Source organism: Lissotriton vulgaris, chromosome 3_1, assembly GCF_964263255.1.
Source record: "Lissotriton vulgaris chromosome 3_1, aLisVul1.2, whole genome shotgun sequence".
Lineage (NCBI taxonomy): Eukaryota > Metazoa > Chordata > Amphibia > Caudata > Salamandridae > Lissotriton > Lissotriton vulgaris.
Window position 1 is genome coordinate 273,635,298 of NC_141689.1, and position 18,901 is coordinate 273,654,198.

At 44.6% G+C, this 18,901-nt stretch overlaps 1 protein-coding gene across 1 annotated transcript in view; it reads right to left on the reverse strand.

Annotated features, from left to right (window-relative positions):
- CCDC68 (coiled-coil domain containing 68) overlaps nucleotides 1–18,901 on the reverse strand; it is a 224,804-nt gene that overhangs the window by 27,809 nt on the left and 178,094 nt on the right. The window contains exon 10 of the mRNA XM_086960408.1: nucleotides 15,893–15,969. Within this exon, the coding sequence (XP_086816534.1) occupies nucleotides 15,893–15,969 (77 nt within the window). The remainder of the gene's footprint in view (nucleotides 1–15,892; nucleotides 15,970–18,901) is intronic.

Consider the following 18,901-nt stretch of genomic DNA (forward strand, 5'->3'; position numbering starts at 1 on the left):
GTTGTTCTTCATCCATTCTGCGACAGCTTTCATCCCTTCGTTGCTAGACATTTTAAATGACATCATGTTATGGGCGTGAAAAGCAAATCAGCTCCTGGAAGCATAGAGGAATTTCCTACTCAATAGGGGCTGGGAGTGTGGCCTCTGAAGACTGGGCTTGGTGAATTTATAAATGTTTCAACTAACTCTAAGGAAAGTTCAGAATAGATCAGTTAAAAAACAGAACTACATTAAAGACACTGCATATTTCTACACTGCCGATGAAAAAAATCAGCAGCACCCACATAATGCCTGTTCATCTCTATAAGAACCAACCATAAGCGACAAACTAATTGCCAACTTCTCTATTTCCAGCAACACCTGCACCCAGGAGGAGTATTTTCATCCCTAAAAATAGTATTTAAGGAGATATCTAACCAAACAGATTCATCACTGCGGAACAGTCTTTGCCCTGTGACCTGAACCTACATCACAGCCTTTCACATCAAAATATCATCACAAAGGGTGGACAATTAGTATGTGGATCCGGGGCCAGCACAAATTCTATTTTGGACTCTGGCTGCACCTTGGCACACCAGTAACTTCTTCATTTTGCCCTTGCTTCATCAATTACTAAGAAAGCTGAATGTTTTATACATCACCGACCACCACCCCCCCCCCCAGGTAAGTTAACAAAGCTCAATGGAATCTTCAAAGTCAGTCAATGAGCCTGGTACCACCAAAAAGACTAATAGAGAATGCAGTGGATTCTTTTTAAACCAATATCACCATTATGCACATCTGGATGAGTTTGCAGTCTTTATTTCAGATTGGAAATCACATTTTGTCCCTCCATAATGAGTTTGGTCCTTGCTCCACCCAATTCTTTACATCAACTGGAAGCTCCATTTCCATTTTGCAGTGCCTGAAAAAATATTTTGGTTTAAGACCAAAATACTGGTAATATTTGAACAAGAATCTTCAGATGGAGATCTATGGTCCTAAATAGGCAAAGCCCATATCAAAAGTACATCAAGCTGGCACTGCACCTCTACCGATAGGATAGTTTGGTAAAGCATTTGAGTGTCACAGTCATGGCAGTCTTTGAACACAATTTTCAACAGCACATTTTTAAAACCAATAGTTTAGCTGTATTCCGCCAACAGAATCAGGGACACATGAGATCAGTGTCCTCATCCAGTGATTCAATGAAACCATACATGGCACACCACCCACACACCATAAAACGGATCACACATCTTTTTCAACTACCATTCTCCTTAAGTACCTTTTTGCTTGCCTAATTGCTCATGTATGGAAGCCAAAAGGCCTCAGGTGGCATTATCCTGCCCTTCCATTTCACTACAAAACAACTCTGACAGTCCAAATGCCACAGATTTAAGTTGGAAGTGTGATTTTGTTTATTATCGATTGTCTCATCAGAAAAAGTCTGACTTGTCTAGACACCATCCCAAGAAACCAGCAGCCAAATGTCTCATTACTGTACCTTGTACCACCAAACATCCCTACCATGTGTCCATAATCGACCTTAACAAATAGAAACCTATCATAACTGGAATACGGTGGTCACATTAAACAATCTCAGGTGCCATATAAATTTGATCTTACGATTACCAAAGTCTAGGGTTTTCAACTGCCCTTGTCTATCAAGATCACATATTTGTTCCCACAGATCAGATTTCTCACCTTGTTAAGTTAGAATTTTGACCTGTGCACCAAACAGGACTCATTCACCTGACTTTGTGACATTGATACGAACTACATTATATAACAGTGTTTTATCTGGCCAGTCAGCTCCTCTGCTTATAAAACCCACTGCTGATGTGAACGACCTCAACAAATTCTGCCCCATCACTGACCTACCTTTTCTTCCGAAAATCACAGAAAGAGGAGTAGCGAAACCACTCTCTCGTCATATCATGGACAATGATCTTCTTGACAATTTCCAGTCCGGCTTCATTCAAAGCTGCAGCACTGAAACAGCCCTGCTGCAAGTGATTGATGACGCACTTCGGATACTCGATTCTGGCGAGTCTTGTCTTCTTATTCTCCTTGACCTTTCTGCAGCCTTTGACACTGTCAATCACAACACTCTCCTTAACACTCTTCAACAGAGAATGGGTAAGGAGGGCACTGTGCTTAAATGGTTTGCTTCCTTCCTCTCTGATAGATCCCAAATGATCAAAATAGCGAATAGTCTTTCATCTCCTTTGGCAGTTGGTCAAGGTGTTCCTGAAGGCTATATACTTGTACTCACATTGTTCAATCTCTATTTAGAACCATTTGGAAATCTCCTAAGCAAATCCGGGATCCATTATCTCTAAGCGGACGACACTCAAATCTACCTCAAGGTAGCCTCCACTCATGATCTCTCCATCCTAAGCTGTACTCTCGACTCCATTCAAAACTGGATGTTAACTCATCAACTGATTCTGAATCCCTCTAAAACTGAATTCCTCCTCCTCTCCTCCTCACTTTCTCCTCCCTCGGTTCAATCATGGATGGATCAGATGAATCTAATCAACAATAAACCCATCATTGTCGACAGTGCAAAATTTCTTGGTGTCCTACTCGACACAAAACTCAATCTACTCTCCCACATAAATTCCATTGCAAACTCTGCTCAATACCAACTGCGCCTTCTTTGGGGGATTCGTCGATTCTTCCCGGAGCATGACCACATAACCATGGTCCAATCGCTGGTTCTCTCCAGATTGGACTACTGCAACTCTCTTCTTACTGGCCTCCCCAAATCCCACCTGTACCCCCTTAAATCTGTTCTCCATTCAGCAGCTCGTTTCATATATGGGGCCAAAAGAAGCGACCACATCACACCCATTTTATCCACCCTCCGTTGGCTTCCCATTGAGGCAAGATCTAGCTACAAGACTGCCTGTACACCCACAAAACCTTGCACTGCTTCTCTCCTCACTACCTGGCAAATAAACTGAAACTCTCTGGAGGCTCTAGACCATCACGTAATGTGGAAAATCTATTGCTTGAACCTCCCACTTTCAAGAAGGGAAGGTCGATGGCCCAATCCTTTTCAGGCAACGCAGTGAGAATCTAGAACTCACTTCCGCTTCAGCTCCGGACCACCACCTCTTCCAAGGCCTTAAAAATTGACCTCAAATCTCTCCTCCTTCAAAGACATGTCCAAATGTAATTCACACCCTCTCTATTATCTGAAGGAAGTCCTTCCATTATAGGAAATTCTGTTCTACATGACTATTGAAGTGCCTTCCCAATGTGTTCTTTTGGTTTGAGAGTCTGCCATTTATTGCAGTATTATACTGTTACTTGTATTGTGTACTCCTTTGTAACATGCACACTTCACTTTCCCTCTTGTAATGTATCATTTACTACCTCTTCTTTTTGGTTTGCTTTTGTTACATGCACAATTGCCACCATTGCCTCATGTAACACCTTTTGTTCTTGTGTTTTGAGTATCTGCCATTTAGTGCAGTATTATATCTCTATTTGTACCTTGTACGCTTTTGTAACATACACACGTCACTTTTTCCTCTTGTAACGTATCATTTGCAGACTCTTGTATTTTGTTTGCTCTTGATACATGCACAATTGTCACCATTGCCTTATGTAACGTAACGTTTGCTTTGGTAACATGCTGACTTGTAAGGTTTCCTCATGTTTCACTACTGTTCCTATTGTGAAGCGCTCCGACACCTTCGGGTAAAGTCCGCACTATATAAAAACGCATAAAATAAAATAAATAAATAAATAAAAATCTTGGTTTAGACCAAACTTCTGGGATTGCGGGAAACCTGTGTGATGGGCTGAGGCCTTTCTCTTGTGCAGGAATGGGGACTTTGCTAGGGTTGCCGATTTCCAGCAGCAGCCAATAAATGTAGTGACACATTTTCTCTAGTAAAATAGATATCAGCTTTGTCTACTGACAAGGAGAAGTAGAGATCCCTGATTAAAATGCCAATAACCTACTCATCCCTCTCCTGGAATATTGCAGGTCTGAATTAAAAAATGAACGAGCTGGAATGGCGGGCAAATATTCATTGCCAATACATGCCTTTTTATGGGATGTGGTTGTTAATGGAGATTACATTAGATGAGTTTACAGAATTTCATATTCATAATAAAAAAAAGCAGCGGTCGACCAATGGACAGGCTAGAATTTTTTGTTTCAACTAAACTGCAATGCAAATGCAATATAAAGCAACTACCTGTTCGAAAAGCATTGTTATATGCTCTACATATACAGTTGACTAGAGCCACACCATCGAGGGAGATTGTGGACATTTTGAGCATTTATATTCACACTAGGTTCCTGCTCTGGGAAAAAGGTGATCACTGAGACATTGGAAATATCATGGGGCAGCTTAAAAGGAAATAGACTCTCAAAAACACCACAAACTGTTGTCGTGAGGAGGCTTTAATCCCCACACCCTACCAAGAGGACCACTGAAGATGCAGTCTTTGAAGAGGATGAGAGTTTGAGGGGGGCTGAGAGTAAATCAGGAGAAAAGAAAAACCTACAGAAGTAAAAGATTTAGGACTCTTCTAAACTGTAGTCCATTCTTTTTAAATGGCTGTACTATTTCCGATTTCCACATTTAGTCTTGGAAATAACAAAATCTTGAAAGATTATATCCTAATCAACATGGAGGGTTGAAAAAGACATGCCCCTTGCCCCGGCGACCGGCCGGGGCAAGGGGCATGTCACTCTGCTCGCGTTACCACCTACACTTCTGCTCTACTGCGCCGCCTTCGGGGCCCATGGCCGCTATCTGCTTCCACCTGCTCCCACATTTCGTCTCTTGGCTTAGCTCCTCCTGCCCCCTTGATTATACCTTGGCCTCAACCTGTGCCCCCGACTCCCTCCAGCGGTAGCACTTCTCCAGCGGTCCCTAGGCCTCTCACGGCTATTTATCTAAACACTAGGTCTGCAGTTGCCCACGCCCATGAACTGTCGGTCTTGCTGGATCTCCATGCCCCCGACCTTCTTTTTCTAACAGAAACTTGGTTCCGTGACGACTCCCTCCCCACCTTATTGGCTACTCTACCAGCTCCATATTACGCTATCCGTGCCGACCGGCCTAATGGTAAAGCTGGAGGTGGGGTGGCGGTCATCGCTCGAACCGACCTCCCCTTTCAGCCCCTGTCCCTTCCTGATATTGCTACTACTGAGTTTTTAGCCATCCGTACCACCTCCACCACGCCCCCTCTTACCTGTATTCTCATCTATCGTCCTCCCCAATCTCCCTTATTATTCCTCCCGGATTTTCTGGATGTTCTGGCTACTATCACAGTTAATAACTCTTCCATTTTACTTTTGGGTGATTTTAATTTTTGGCCTTCTGACCAAGCCGAATGCCCATCTTCCAAGGAGTTCTCAGATACCCTTTCCTCTCTTAACTTTACTTCCCACATCCACTCTCCCACCCACGTCAAAGGTCATACTCTTGACCAGATTTGGTCTTCCAATTGCCCCGTTGAATCCCTTTCAATCTCACCCTGCACCTGGTCCGATCATCACCTGATTTCCTTTTCTCTTCCCATTCACCCTCCGATCAAGCCCCCGCTCCCCAAAAACACCTGGGTCCGAGCATGGGGCCGAGTAGACCTTGACAGTCTATCTTCCATACTCACTTCCTCCGCTCCCCTCCTCCAAGATCTATCTACCTGCTCTCAGGTTACGGCCATTGATCAATGGCTCTCTGCAGGCTGTGATACCATTGCTCCTCTGAAGCGGGTCTCAACCAAACGAGAGAAAGACGCCAACCAGTGGTTTAATCCAGATCTCAAAGCCACTAAACTGGCGGTGCGGCGTGCTGAGCGGGCCTGGAGGAAAAACTACTGCCCCTCCTTACGCCTAGAGTTTACAAACATCCTGACCCTATATAAGAAAAACATCCTTGAGGCAAAAACCATCTACTTTTCCTCCAAAACCCTCGCAGCCGAAAGCAAATCGAAGGAAATCTTTTCGATTGTTCACAATCTAGCGTTCTCGGACCGAACCTCTCTCAAACCCACCCCTTCTCTGGAACTTTGTCACTCCCTGAATAAATTCTTCATTCAAAAAATCGAAACTATTAAAACCAATATTCCCTTGCCTTCCCCTACCTTTGTGGACCCTCAGTGTCCTCCCCCCAAGGACCATCTCACCACCCTCCCACCTCTAACCAAGGAATCAATAAATGCCATAATCCCACTTGTTAAATCAGGGTCTCCGCTAGATCCCTGCCCGGCCCATATCCTCCGTCATATCTTCTCCAATTGCCCAGATCCCCCCCTCCACCTTCTCAACAGTTCCTTATCCCAGGGTGTGGTACCTAACTCACTTAAATCTGCTGTAATAGTCCCTATCCTGAAAAAGCCTGGTGCCGATCCCTCTATCCCAGTCAATTTCCGCCCCATCTCTCTCCTACCTTTCCTGGCGAAAGTACTCGAGCGTCACGTCACCTACGCCCTGAGTTCTTTCGTGGAGAAGAACGGGGCCCTTGCCCCCCGCCAGGCCGGGTTTCGCCCCGCACACTCCACGGAGTCTGTAGTGCTTTCGGTCCTTGATAACCTCAGGGAGGGAATGGACACCAACCAACCTCAGGCCCTGGTTCTCCTCGACCTCTCAGCCGCCTTTGACACGGTGGACCACTCCATCTTACTTTCCCGTGTCAGGGCGGCGGGGATCGGGGGTACCGCGTTGGTTTGGTTATCCTCCTTCCTGAGGGACCGCACCCAGGCTGTTCGCCTGGGTGACTTCACTGCAGACTTCCGTGACGTTCAGTGCGGGGTTCCCCAAGGTTCCTCTCTTTCCCCCCTCTTATTCAATCTCTACATCTCCCCTCTTATCTTTTCATTGCAACAAATGGAGGTCACCGTATTTAATTATGCGGATGACCTCCAGCTTGTGTTCAACCTCTCCTCTTCCCCCGATTCTATCTCCAACTTTCAAACTATCATGATGCATATCCGGGACTGGATGAACCACAACCATCTTAAGCTCAACCCAGATAAGACCGAGCTGGTGTTGACGGGTGGTTCATCCAGCCCCTGGTCCCCCATTTTCTGGCCCCCTTCCCTTGGTGCCCCACCTGTTCCCTCCACCTCGGTTAAAACCCTTGGCATCAAGCTCAACTCACAACTTACCCTTCACTCCCAGGTGAGTTCTGTGGTTTCTTCCTCCTTCCTGGCCCTTCGCACCATTCGCAAGGTGTCCCGTTTTTTTTCTTTTGATGCACTAAAACTTATCACTCTTGCCATGGTCGTATCCCGCCTGGATTATGGCAACGCCCTATATGCAGGTATTCCTGCATATAGTCTTCGGCGTTTGCAGCAGATCCAGAACCAGGCGGCACGCCTGGTGTTCAAACTCCCTAAATCCTCCCATACCACTCCTCTCTTGAAAGCTTTGCATTGGCTTCCCGTCTGGGCCCGTGTTCAGTTTAAGCTTGCATCTATCACCTTCCAAGCACGACTGGGCACGGCGCCAGCTTTCATCTCTTCAGAGATCATCCCCTATGTTCCATCTAGGGAACTAAGGTCATCTTCCCAATCCCTTCTCACTGTCCCACGGTTTCGAAGAAAGAAATGGGGAGGCTCGAAGTTTGCGACCCTTGCCCCGACTTTCTGGAACTCTCTGCCTGCAGAACTCAGAGCTTCAACCTCATATCTGTTATTCCGAAAACAACTCAAGGCATACCTTTTTGCCAAATCCTTTAATTAATTCCTCAGTTTCTCTTTTTTCGCCTACCCCGGGATTTCTCCTCTGACCTCTTTCAGTTACAAGCGCCAAGAAACCGCTGGTGTACGTGCGCTGTACAAATAATTTTAAATAGAAATAGAAATAGAAAATGGTTGACAGACTAGAAAGTGATCACAATCCACTGCTGGTCAGCCCAGACGGGCTAGTGATTATTTTAACTAAAAAATGTAACCACTGATTGTCGGAAAGTGGGTTTCTGTTGCAGTAACTCCACACTTTTTGCCTGGCTTTTGATGCAACTTTGACTGAAGAGTACTGGGTTCCTGCTAACTAGGTGACATGACAAGCATCTTGTCTAACCTACTAATCCTAGGGGATCTTAATTGCACTTCGATAATAGGGAGGACAACACCGCATCAGAGTTGCTCCTAGACCTTGCTACCCATCATCTCCATCTTAAGAACGACCAACCCACGCACAGTCATGGGCACTTACTTGACCCCATTTTTTGTAACATCGATACCCTGAAAACCAATGCCCCGATCCCTCTGCCCTGGTCAGACCACATGCTCATCCCCTTCAATTGGGAGATCCCGACCAACGCGCCTCCCATTCAACCTCCCGGTAGACCGGCTCGTCCCTGGGCAAAATTAGACCCCAAAAAATGGGAACAGATCCTGGACCTCTCCAAGCCCAGTCATGCCACCGACCCCATAACAGCGGGCGCGGAGTTCTCATCTTGGATCGAAAAGTCCCTCAATACCATCCTCCCTAAAAAACCAAATCGGACATCCCGCAAAAAAACCTCCTTCCCATGGTTCACCCAGGAAACCCGCCTTTTGAAGAAGCTATGCAAAAGGGCTTAAAGAACCTGGTGGAAAGACTTCGACCCTAATAGCAAGAAGGAATACAGGCTGGCCATCCTCAATTATAAAAAAAGCCTTAAAAAATGCCCAAACAACCTTTTTTCAAGAGAAAATTAATGCTGCATCTTGCTCGTCGAGGGAGACCTTCCGTATTGTAAAACTACTCTTGAAAACCCCAGAGCCCACGTGCCCGTCTATCCTCCCAGACACCCACTGTGATAAGCTGGCCACGTACTTCGATCAAAAAATCCAAAATATCCTGCAGCAACTCCCGCCTATCCCTTTGGACCCATCACCTACCTCCCTAATACAGGCCCAGAACCTTAACACGAGACTTGAGACGTTCGCTCCCATAAGTAAGGAAACTTTGGCCCCCATTCTCCAATCTATTAAAAGTGGCTCACCTTCTGACCCTGCCCCAGTTAAAATCCTAAAGCAGGAAACACCCACCATCCTCGCACCTATGGTACACTTGATCAATGCCTCTCTGGCACATGGAGTGGTGCCCCCCAGTTGGAAAAAGGCTAAGGTTAGAGCCTTACTAAAAAAACCTATTCTAGACCCCCTCAACTTAGCCAACTTCAGGCCTATATCGCTCCTCCCCTGCATCAGTAAAATGACAGAAAAATGTATAAATGCCCAGCTATCACACTACCTCGAATCGAATGAACTACTCAAACCATCATAGACGGGGTTTCGCCCCGGCCAGGGCACGGAAACAGCAATGGTGACGGTGGTCGAGGAGGCCAGGGAGTTCATGGATGCAGGAGGATCAGTGGCAGTGATCCTCCTGGATCTGAGCGCTGCCTTCGACACGGTCAACCACCAAATCCTGGTCCAGCGACTTAGTGATCTTGGGATTACAGATGTTGCCCTGACCTGGATGAAATCCTTTCTCCATGACCGTTCATTCCAGATGATTGAGGGTAGTTACACATCCAAAGAGACCCCTATACGTTGCGGAGTGCCACAGGGCTCCTCCTTGAGCCCCACGCTCTTCAACGTATATATGTCCCCGCTGGAAAAAATAGTCACCTCACACGGGATCAAACTCCTAACGTATGCTGACGACACCCAGCTGGTTGTCTCCCTCTCTCAGCAGGAAAACCCTACCACCAACCTTTACTCCTGTCTGAGAGACATAGTCAGCTGGATGGACAGTTCTCACTTGAAGCTCAATAGCGACAAGACGGAGATACTGGTAAGGGGGAATCAGGCTCATTTTCGTCCAGAATCTCTATGGCCCCCATGCATGGGCAAGCCCCCAACCCCTAAATCCGAGATCAAAAGCCTCGGACTATGGCTGGGCCAAAATCTTACCATGCACACCCAAGCTAGGAAAACGGCCGGGGTCTGCTATGGGCTTCTGCGATCCGCCTGGAAAATTCTACCATTGCTCCCTTTTCCATCAAGGAAACTCCTCATCCAAGGCCTCATCCTGTCACGTCTGGATTATGTAAACGCACTGTTTCCGAGTGCCCCACGGAAAGTTACTACTAAACTTCAGGTGGTGCAGAACGCGGCCGCACGGATCCTCACCAACACCAAGAGCCGGTGCTCGGCCAAGCCAGCCATTAAAGCGCTTCACTGGCTGCCCGTGGTGGAAAGAGTGCAATTTAAGGCGCTCTGTTTAACGCACAAAATCCTCAACGGGAAAGCGCCTCCCATCTTCAGAGACCTGGTGACTCCTTACACCACCTCCAGACCTCTTCGATCTTCTAAAGCCCATCTAACTCTGCCACCCAAGATCAAGAGAGCGCGATCAGGAGGTCGGCGTTTCTCCTACAACGCTTCCAAACTATGGAACTCCCTACCTCCTGACATTCGTGCACAGCCTAATCTTCTGGCCTTCCGAAAATCTCTGAAAACCTGGCTGTTCCTGTGAGCCTCCCCTTACGACTCCGCCTGTATTCATTCAGCGCTGGGACGCTCACGGGCAGCCATGCGCTTTAGAAATCCTGTAACATTTAACATTTAGGTTCCCAGTGTCAGTGTTCTTTCCCTAAAACTATACCACGATTGGCACCACTTCCATTCCCCCTGGAAGTCCATAGTAGGTGGTACCCCCGGGTACTTAGGGCATGGGTACTGAAGATGGTCGTCTGGGGCTGCAGCACTGGTTGTGCAACCCCAGGGACCCCTCACTAAAGCTAGGTTCACTGCCATTGCAGGCTGCCTGTCTTGTTGCAGAGAAAACTTAGGAGTCGACATGACATACATCCCTGTGTGCAAGGCCCATTGACACTGCAGGAGATATAGACAAGACACCCCTGTAGCAGGCCTTCGCCCTAAGGCAGGGTGAACTATATCTGCAATATCTTTGTCGATTCCTGGATATTGTAAATGACAAAGGAAGCCAAAGTACATGGGCTGGGCACTTGTCATTATGAGTTCAACACTTCCATGATGTTTTCTCTCAAGTATGGGATGTCTGGTACCACATATCTCCGCATACTAAACCTGCACTGATTCAAGTGTCAGATTGTTTACAAAGTTCACACAGACACCCCTTAGAGGGGTTCCCTGAAACCTACCTATCCTTAGTGTGGTCACTGACTGGCCTAAGCCAGCCTGCTACCACCAGACCTGTTCTGATCTCATGGGGAGAGTGCCTGAGGCTGAGAACAATTCCTTTCCTGAGCGGAGGTGTTCACACCTCCCCCTGGTCACTAAGAGCCATGGATGGCGGGAGGCTTCAAAGGCCTTGCTGACTTTTTAATGCGACTCCAGCCTCTCCTGTTAGAAGGAGCAGGCCCCCTTCCTGACCTCACCCCCTTTTGGGCAGGTGAACAGATGGGAAAACGTAGATAGAATAGGAGGTGTGCCCTCCTCTGCCAACTCCACCCCTCAGGTGCTGGAGGAGAAGTGAATTGCGCTTTACGGTGCCCACCATCTTGAAGATGGTGTTAATTATCCAATAAGGGCTAGGACTATGCCCTACTTCCTCAAGAGATGGGAATAATAGAGGGTGTAGAAACCCCAAGTAAGGAGCCCATTGTTCAATACCTGTCACTCCCTTTTAACAGCCCTAAATCTAGTATTTAGGGTGCATCTCCAGGCCCTTAACTTCGCTTCCCGAAGATCTAGCAAGAGCTGGACACTACAGATCACACAAGCAAAGACTAATGCAGACACCAACTGGCTTGACCCCAGCCCTATCCCCAATGTCTGCAGCTCTCAATGATCCTGCATCAAAAGACAACCCCGTCCTGCAGCCCAGTAACCTCCAAAGCCTTGGGAAGACTGACCGCCTTCAACAAAGATCAAGATTCACGAGAACAGCGGACCGGTTTACCAGGCAACCAATTTCAAAATAAAGACTCCGCGACCTGAATAACTGCAACGCTGTGTTCGCACCCTGCACCCGGCCGCCCATGTGCCACTGGTGTAGTGTTGGTGCGGCCTTTGGCCCCATCTAGTTCTTGCTTCAACCCCTTAAGGCTGGCCCTAAAGCCACCACTACTTACCTGTAAGCAGCCTCAGACAGATTGCCCTCAATCCCCGTTGATTTGTATTGGGCGCCCAACATCGAATTTGCACCGTGCACCAGCCGACCCTGTGTTTCTGATGGTGCACTTCTGGTGCTGAACTGAACCTTGCCCAATACTGAACTTAACTTCTGAAGACTGGTCTTGTAAGTCAATGTTATCCCTATGTATGCTGAATGTTTTTTTCATGGCAAACACAGTGAGATGATGGACGGAGTGCTGAAACTTTTCAGTCACTCACCCCCAGTCACAGATCTGGGTTGAATCCATCATTGTTCTTTAGCTCACTTCACCACCCCAGTTCAGACCCAGCCATATGCAAATCAGTGTTGACCCTGTGCCTCATGGGAATTGTCGAGATCAAACTGCCAAGCCAGGTCTTCCCTGGACCGGAAACAAGCATCTGGGACCCACATATCGGCATACCCTGCCAACTTAGGGCAAACAAAGCAAACATAAGGAGATGATAGATGGAGAGCTGAAACTATTTTCATCATCCCATAGGTTAACATTGCACAGTTTGAAAATTGCAGTGTGTCAATGTTTGAAACTGAAAATTGTTTTTATTGATAAACGTATTTACCTATGAGGAAGTTATATGGTTCTGCAACATAAATATCACCAAGTATATTGGTAATTATTTATTTATTGAGTGTGTCTCATTTATTGCCACTGTGTGTACAACAAACACTTAACACTACCATCTGATAAGCATAACTGCTTGCTCACACTACTACAAAAGAGAGAGCATTAGTATTATCTACCTTAGCCCCTGGGGATCCACTGGACTTTCTGCACACTATGCCTCATTTTGGTATAGTATATAGAGAGCTAGCTTCCGACACCGATATGGCCAAATACCCTCTAAAGATTATAACAAGCACAGCAGGGCAGTTAGATGGACATAGGAGAAACACTGCAATGAGACCAAGCCACTAGTGGAAAAGCAAGGTGACATCATGTAAATGTAAATTTGTAAAGTGCACTAAACCATAGGAATCCAAGTGCTGAGATAACATTATAGGAGCAATCAAGGGGGAGGAAAGTATAGTCCTTGAATTGTTTGAGGTAGTATTTGGAAAGATTGCAGCTAACACGGACAACCACAAAAATCACCCAGGGTGAAAAACCATGACTAAAAACTAATCAACATGGAATATTGGGAAAAAAGAACTCTCAATCGTCATGCAAAACATCGACAACTGGCTAATATGGAGGGCTATTTTTGAGAACTAAGGGCTAGCTACAAGAAAATAATAAGTAAGATAAAAACTTAACGCCCAGACCAGATTATGGTGCAAGCTTAACGACACTGCAAAGACGAAAAAGTGTTAAAGATTCTGGGATCAGGTAACTTGTGCTTATTGCACGTGAGATGCAGGTTAGATAATCACACTGCAAGAAATGACTAGGTATCCCACTTTAAAGAATTATATTCTGGAAAGTGTGATGTAGAGTAACCCGCCACTTTATACGGCAAATCACATACAGAAGCAAAGACAGATCCCACAACAACATTATTCTATTATTCCCTGAGGTAGGGAAATGCCATTAAATCTCAGAAGGCAATAAAAGTACTTGGCTCATACCACGTCACTACAGACTGCTTTAAAGCAGATTACAACTTGTGGGCACATATCTTAGCTAAGGTCTGCAATGCGGCATTAGCACCCGATCCCATCCCTTCTTCCTGATCATCAGCTATCATAGTGCCACTGCAAAATAAATTTAGCTGTAGAGATCCAGCCAACTATAGGCCTATATCCCTTTTGGATGAAGCTGAAAAGATGATTGGGCGGGTGTGATTCAATCGCCTGCAAATCTGTATTGATGCAAATTGCATAACTACAGATACCCAAGCTGGTTTTACAAAATGGCTGTGGAGTGTGGATTAAGTGCTTCAATTATATGCTATCTGAGCAAAATATGTTCCTATAAAGAGAATGCCTTATTATATAACTATTGTTGATCCAAAAGCAGCCTTTGTTTTGGATCACAATTTAACACTCTGGAATCGACCAGCACCTACCTGTGGCTGTAAAATGCATCCACAACAAAGTTATATCTTTGAAATTCCTGCAGTAGTGCACCAAGCTTGTTTACTAGCACATCTTCTATTCAACATATTTGTAAACAACATTGTGGCATACTTGGAGGAATCCAAATTGGTTGTCCCAAAATTGCTTAGTACAAAAGTATCTTTTTCCTTACGCAGATGCAGTCTTGTCATCCTTCATTGAGAATTCGAAGCATAAGTTCATTGATACATTTGTTAGCTACTATTGGTGAAAGGAGCTAGCCCTTACCACTCCTAAAACAAAAGTTATACTGATAAAATCTGCCCTTCCCCCCTCAGAAGGCATCCATGGGTGAAGGGCAGATTGAGAGAATGATCCACATGATTATCGAGGTATTCATTTTCAGCATAACCTTGACTGGTGTTCACACAGAGGAGGCTGGAGCCATACTCAGTCTTCAAATGCACTTTTTGCTTTGCAAACAATGTAGGGTGCTGAGATTTGGGTTGTACTTAAGTAAACGTGCTGCAACTAATAGAGAAGAACTTCTTGCTCTCTTTGGTAAAGGTAGACCCTGGTACTCTCTCGACCTCCTAGAATTTGGAGCTTGAAAACAATTAGAAATTAAATTGACTTACATCCTGTATTATCGTGGATATGATTAAATAGGAACGATCTTGTTAGTTCATATTTAAGGTCTCTGCTAGAATGAATCTCCTCCTAAAAAATTGAATGGCATTTAATGGGCAATGCATTTGAAGGACCTGCTCCTAGAATCCTTACAAAATCCTTAGAAAGCCTTACGGAGAGAGCCATCGACCTCGAAGCTGGGGAATTGGGTTTGAGTCTCGACAGGGACGCTCAACATCCTGTGACTCTGGGCAAATCATGTAATCTCCCCGTGCCCAACAAAAATGAATGTGTCCCTGTGTAACGTAACTGGTGCTCATGTAAAGCGCTCCGATACCTTCGGGTCAAGTTCGCGCTATATAAAACTCTGGGGGAAAAATGGAGGCTTAGTTATCAGGGGCAACCTCACCTTAATAGGTCTCAATACCACTAGAACAGCTAAGGATGTATATACAAGCTTAGTAGCATACCCAAACGCAAAGTTGGTGTCTTGAGTTGAGAACAACCTGGCTTTGGAAAATGTTTCTGGGTGTGAGACCTACCTTGGCCAGTGGCAATCCCCGGCAATATACACTTTATAGATAAAAATAATTTAGGGCCTGATTTAGATCTTGGCGGATAAGTAACTTCATCACAATGGTGATGGACATCCCGTCCACAGAAATATCAATCCCATAGGATATAAGGGGATTTATATTTCGGCATATGGGATATCCGTCACAGTTGTGATGGAGTACCCCATCTAAATCAGGCCCTTATGCTAGGGATCTGCCCTACTGAAGTCTAATGTGCAAAGTAGGACAAATATAGTGTTAAGTGGTGTGCTTTGCAACTGTAGTTTGGAAGGTAAAGATACTTTGCTTTTTCGAACCAAAACTCAAAGGCCAAGGAAAAATTAGCTTCTCCCGCTATTCAAGAAATACGACATAAGACCATACCTTTATGCCCTAGCATTATGTTACAGAATTAATAAGGTACATTTTAATTAATGGAAAACTAATCATTTTCTCAAATTTGTACTTTGTAATCAATGAGGTTTGCACCCTGAAGGTGTGAAAATGTTCTTGCTTTATTGTTTAAAGATTTTTCATGTTATGGATTTTTATTGTTATAATAATTTGTTTATGTTTTTGTATCATATACAACAATAAACACAAACACTAAACAATACACTGGCCTTCTTCGAATATATATCATGAAAAAGGATCTTACTTTGCAGAGACACCCTTCGAGATTTTCAATTTTTGATTGCTTGACCAATTTGCCACATTTTGCTTCAGATCTTTATTCTGTAAAAATAAACAAGAAAAACGTATTTATGATTTAAGAATATTACAATGATATGTCTGTTAAAATACCATTGTTCCAGTTTTACTCAGAAGGGTGTTTGAATGTCATAAATGTGAACTTGCAGATTTGGAATTAAGCGTTACAAGAATAATAGGACAGTAGTGCAGGCTCCAATAGTCAAACGAGCAATATATACATTTGTACATGTCCTCTTAGTCTCTCCAAGGGAAAAACATTTCCTAATCTAACAGTACCATTAAAAGTATATGTATCCCCTCTCCAATTCGAAAAAACACCCTAGATTTCAGGCTAGCCTTTGTTCAGCTACCGCTCAGGGAGGAACCAAATTGGGCACCCTTTTAACTGTTGCTAAATAAAACGAGGCAACAGGTGGCCCTTTTGGGTCTGCAAGTCAGTTCCAGGCTGATTACAGAGAAGTGACTGGCCTCTGAGCACAAACATCTTTGTTCATTCCCTACCTTACCTGAATCACCCACAGGTTAGCCCTTTAACTGTGATACCAATGAGTTGTTGAGGGCTGGCAGTGGGTGGGGTTTATATGCCAGGTGCTGAGGGAAATGGGAGGGAAAAGACTTTGGCAGGTATTAAACATAGGTTGTGGCCCGTAGTAAAATATGATTAATGAAAGCGTAATCGCTAGACCCTGATCGGACGAAGCCTGCTGCATAACCTTATTGCAGACAGCTCTGTGAAAAGCTCTGGCATGGGCGAGCCTGTCATTCTAAGGCCAGCTTTGCTTATTGTTGCTCTGGAAAGGACCAACTAAAATGGTCAAATACATTCTCAAGACTTCATTTGTGAATGTGGAAATACCACCAATCTAGTACCTGTGACTCAGGATTAGGGATTCACGGGTACAAAACGCTCATTTTGGGTACATAAGTTCAACTTGATTTGCAAAATACTTGTGGAATTTTGATCCTAATGAGTAAAGACAAGACTTTAAATTCATCCTGATATTTATGGGCAACAACTATGCACTGATATTGCCTCAACAATTCCTGAATAATTCAACACAGCATTGTACCGAAAAGCTGCATCCACGTACACCATCACACAACACCTTGTTTTATAAATGCAAGTTGAACTCAGGAAACTTGATATTCACTTTCCATTTTAGAATATGTGGCAGAATGGAGAAGCGAAATCTAGTAAATATAGATAACGCATAAAATAACTAGTATAAGTTTTCTGATGAACAGTAAAATTGTTAATATTCAAAGAAAAGTGTTCCTTTATATTTTAATTCACAGACATTGTTCAGCTTTCTTTTTGTGTTTTAATACTCTGTATAATATATAACATATAGATTTTCTTTTGGAGACTGTTAGCTTTTTGTTAAAATAGTTGGCATGAAAGAAACCCTGCCAATGAAGTTTTCCTGGCAGAAAATCCACATTCATCAATTAAGAAAATTCAAGGTCAAAAGAAGATTCTGGCAATTACTGCTCCAACTTTTGTGTCGAGGAAAATTGTTTCTCCTCAAATTTTGCAACTTTACTACTTTGGAAACATTGCACAGTTTACTTGGCAGAAATCAAAATCTGTATATCCTTAATCCCAACTGGTGCTTCACAAGTAGCATTAACTCTGCTAAACGCCTTTCTGTCACTCAACTTACGTCTAGAACCTTGAAATGCAGCCATAAATATTCACTCCAAAATTTCCCTTTACCTGGAAACTTCGATACTGGTAGTTCTACTCCACATATCAGGAAGCTCAAACTAGCTTATAAATCAAGCTTCCCTAGGCTTCTTTAAGATGAGATAGCCACAAGGTCTGGACTAGATAGCCACTCAAATAATAGTTCTTATGACAGTTACTAATCGGAAGTCTTGCTGGAGCTGCAAAGTCAATGAAATTCAACTGAGATACCTCGAAGGATGAGTTGCTTCTCTGTAAGCCTCAGATAATTTGGTAACCCTTTTTAGGTCGAGCCTTCGAGACCTCTTGTATGTATATACTTTAGTATATACTTCTTTGTAGGCTTCAGCCCAGTCCACTGCTTATAATTAGATCCTTTCAGTGTCCTTTTAAAACTCTTGCTTCTAAATGGTTATTTTGCTATTTGTCGCTCCTTTTTCTGGGTCGTTCACTCCTTCGGGAGCAGTGCCTCATTACTTGCACCCTTCCCCTTGCCCCATTTAGCAAATGGAAAAGGGACTACGTTTTCCTTCATCTAAGAACACTCCACAGGAGTGCTAAGATGTTTCCAGTTGATCCGACTGCCAGTACAGGGCTGTAAATAGTGTCCCCTTTATTTTATTAGTTGTGGGGTGCCCGCTGTCATGCTTCAATATTGCGTGCCTCTTTTTTGTTATTAGCATGGCCTGAAATTAAGATCGGGGCATCCTAAAGAAGATCATGATTAGCAAACTATTTGCCTGATTTTAACATGGCTGCTTGTCAGGAGGACTTATCCTGCAGGACCGGGCGTATGCAGGTCGATTGTTTCATGTTATACATCAGCCTTTAACTTCTCTATATGTTCTCCCGCGGAAGACATCGGGACAAAAAACAAACAGCTGCGCTTGTCATTTCTGGTAGTGTGTTGTGGTGCCAAGATGTCCGTTCCGGGGAGGGCTCAGGTGTGGGAGGGGGTTCGGCGTGTGTTGTGGAGGACAACATCCTGTCAAAGGGTAGCTTCACGCTGCTGCTGTATGTGTGTGGGAGGCTTTTCAGACTTTGGACATAGAGCAATCCTTGCCCTGCAATCTGGCCATCCCAGAGCGGAGTCCCCTTGAAGGCATTAATTTACATCTAGTCTAAATGGCCCCCTCAGGACTATCACAGTTTGTTCTCACTATGCAGCCCTTATCATCACATATTTAGTCACAAGTACCCTGGTTGAGCGTCGCAGTGATCTTGCAGCCCAGTAAGAGTCTGACAGCCAATCCTCTAAACGAATGT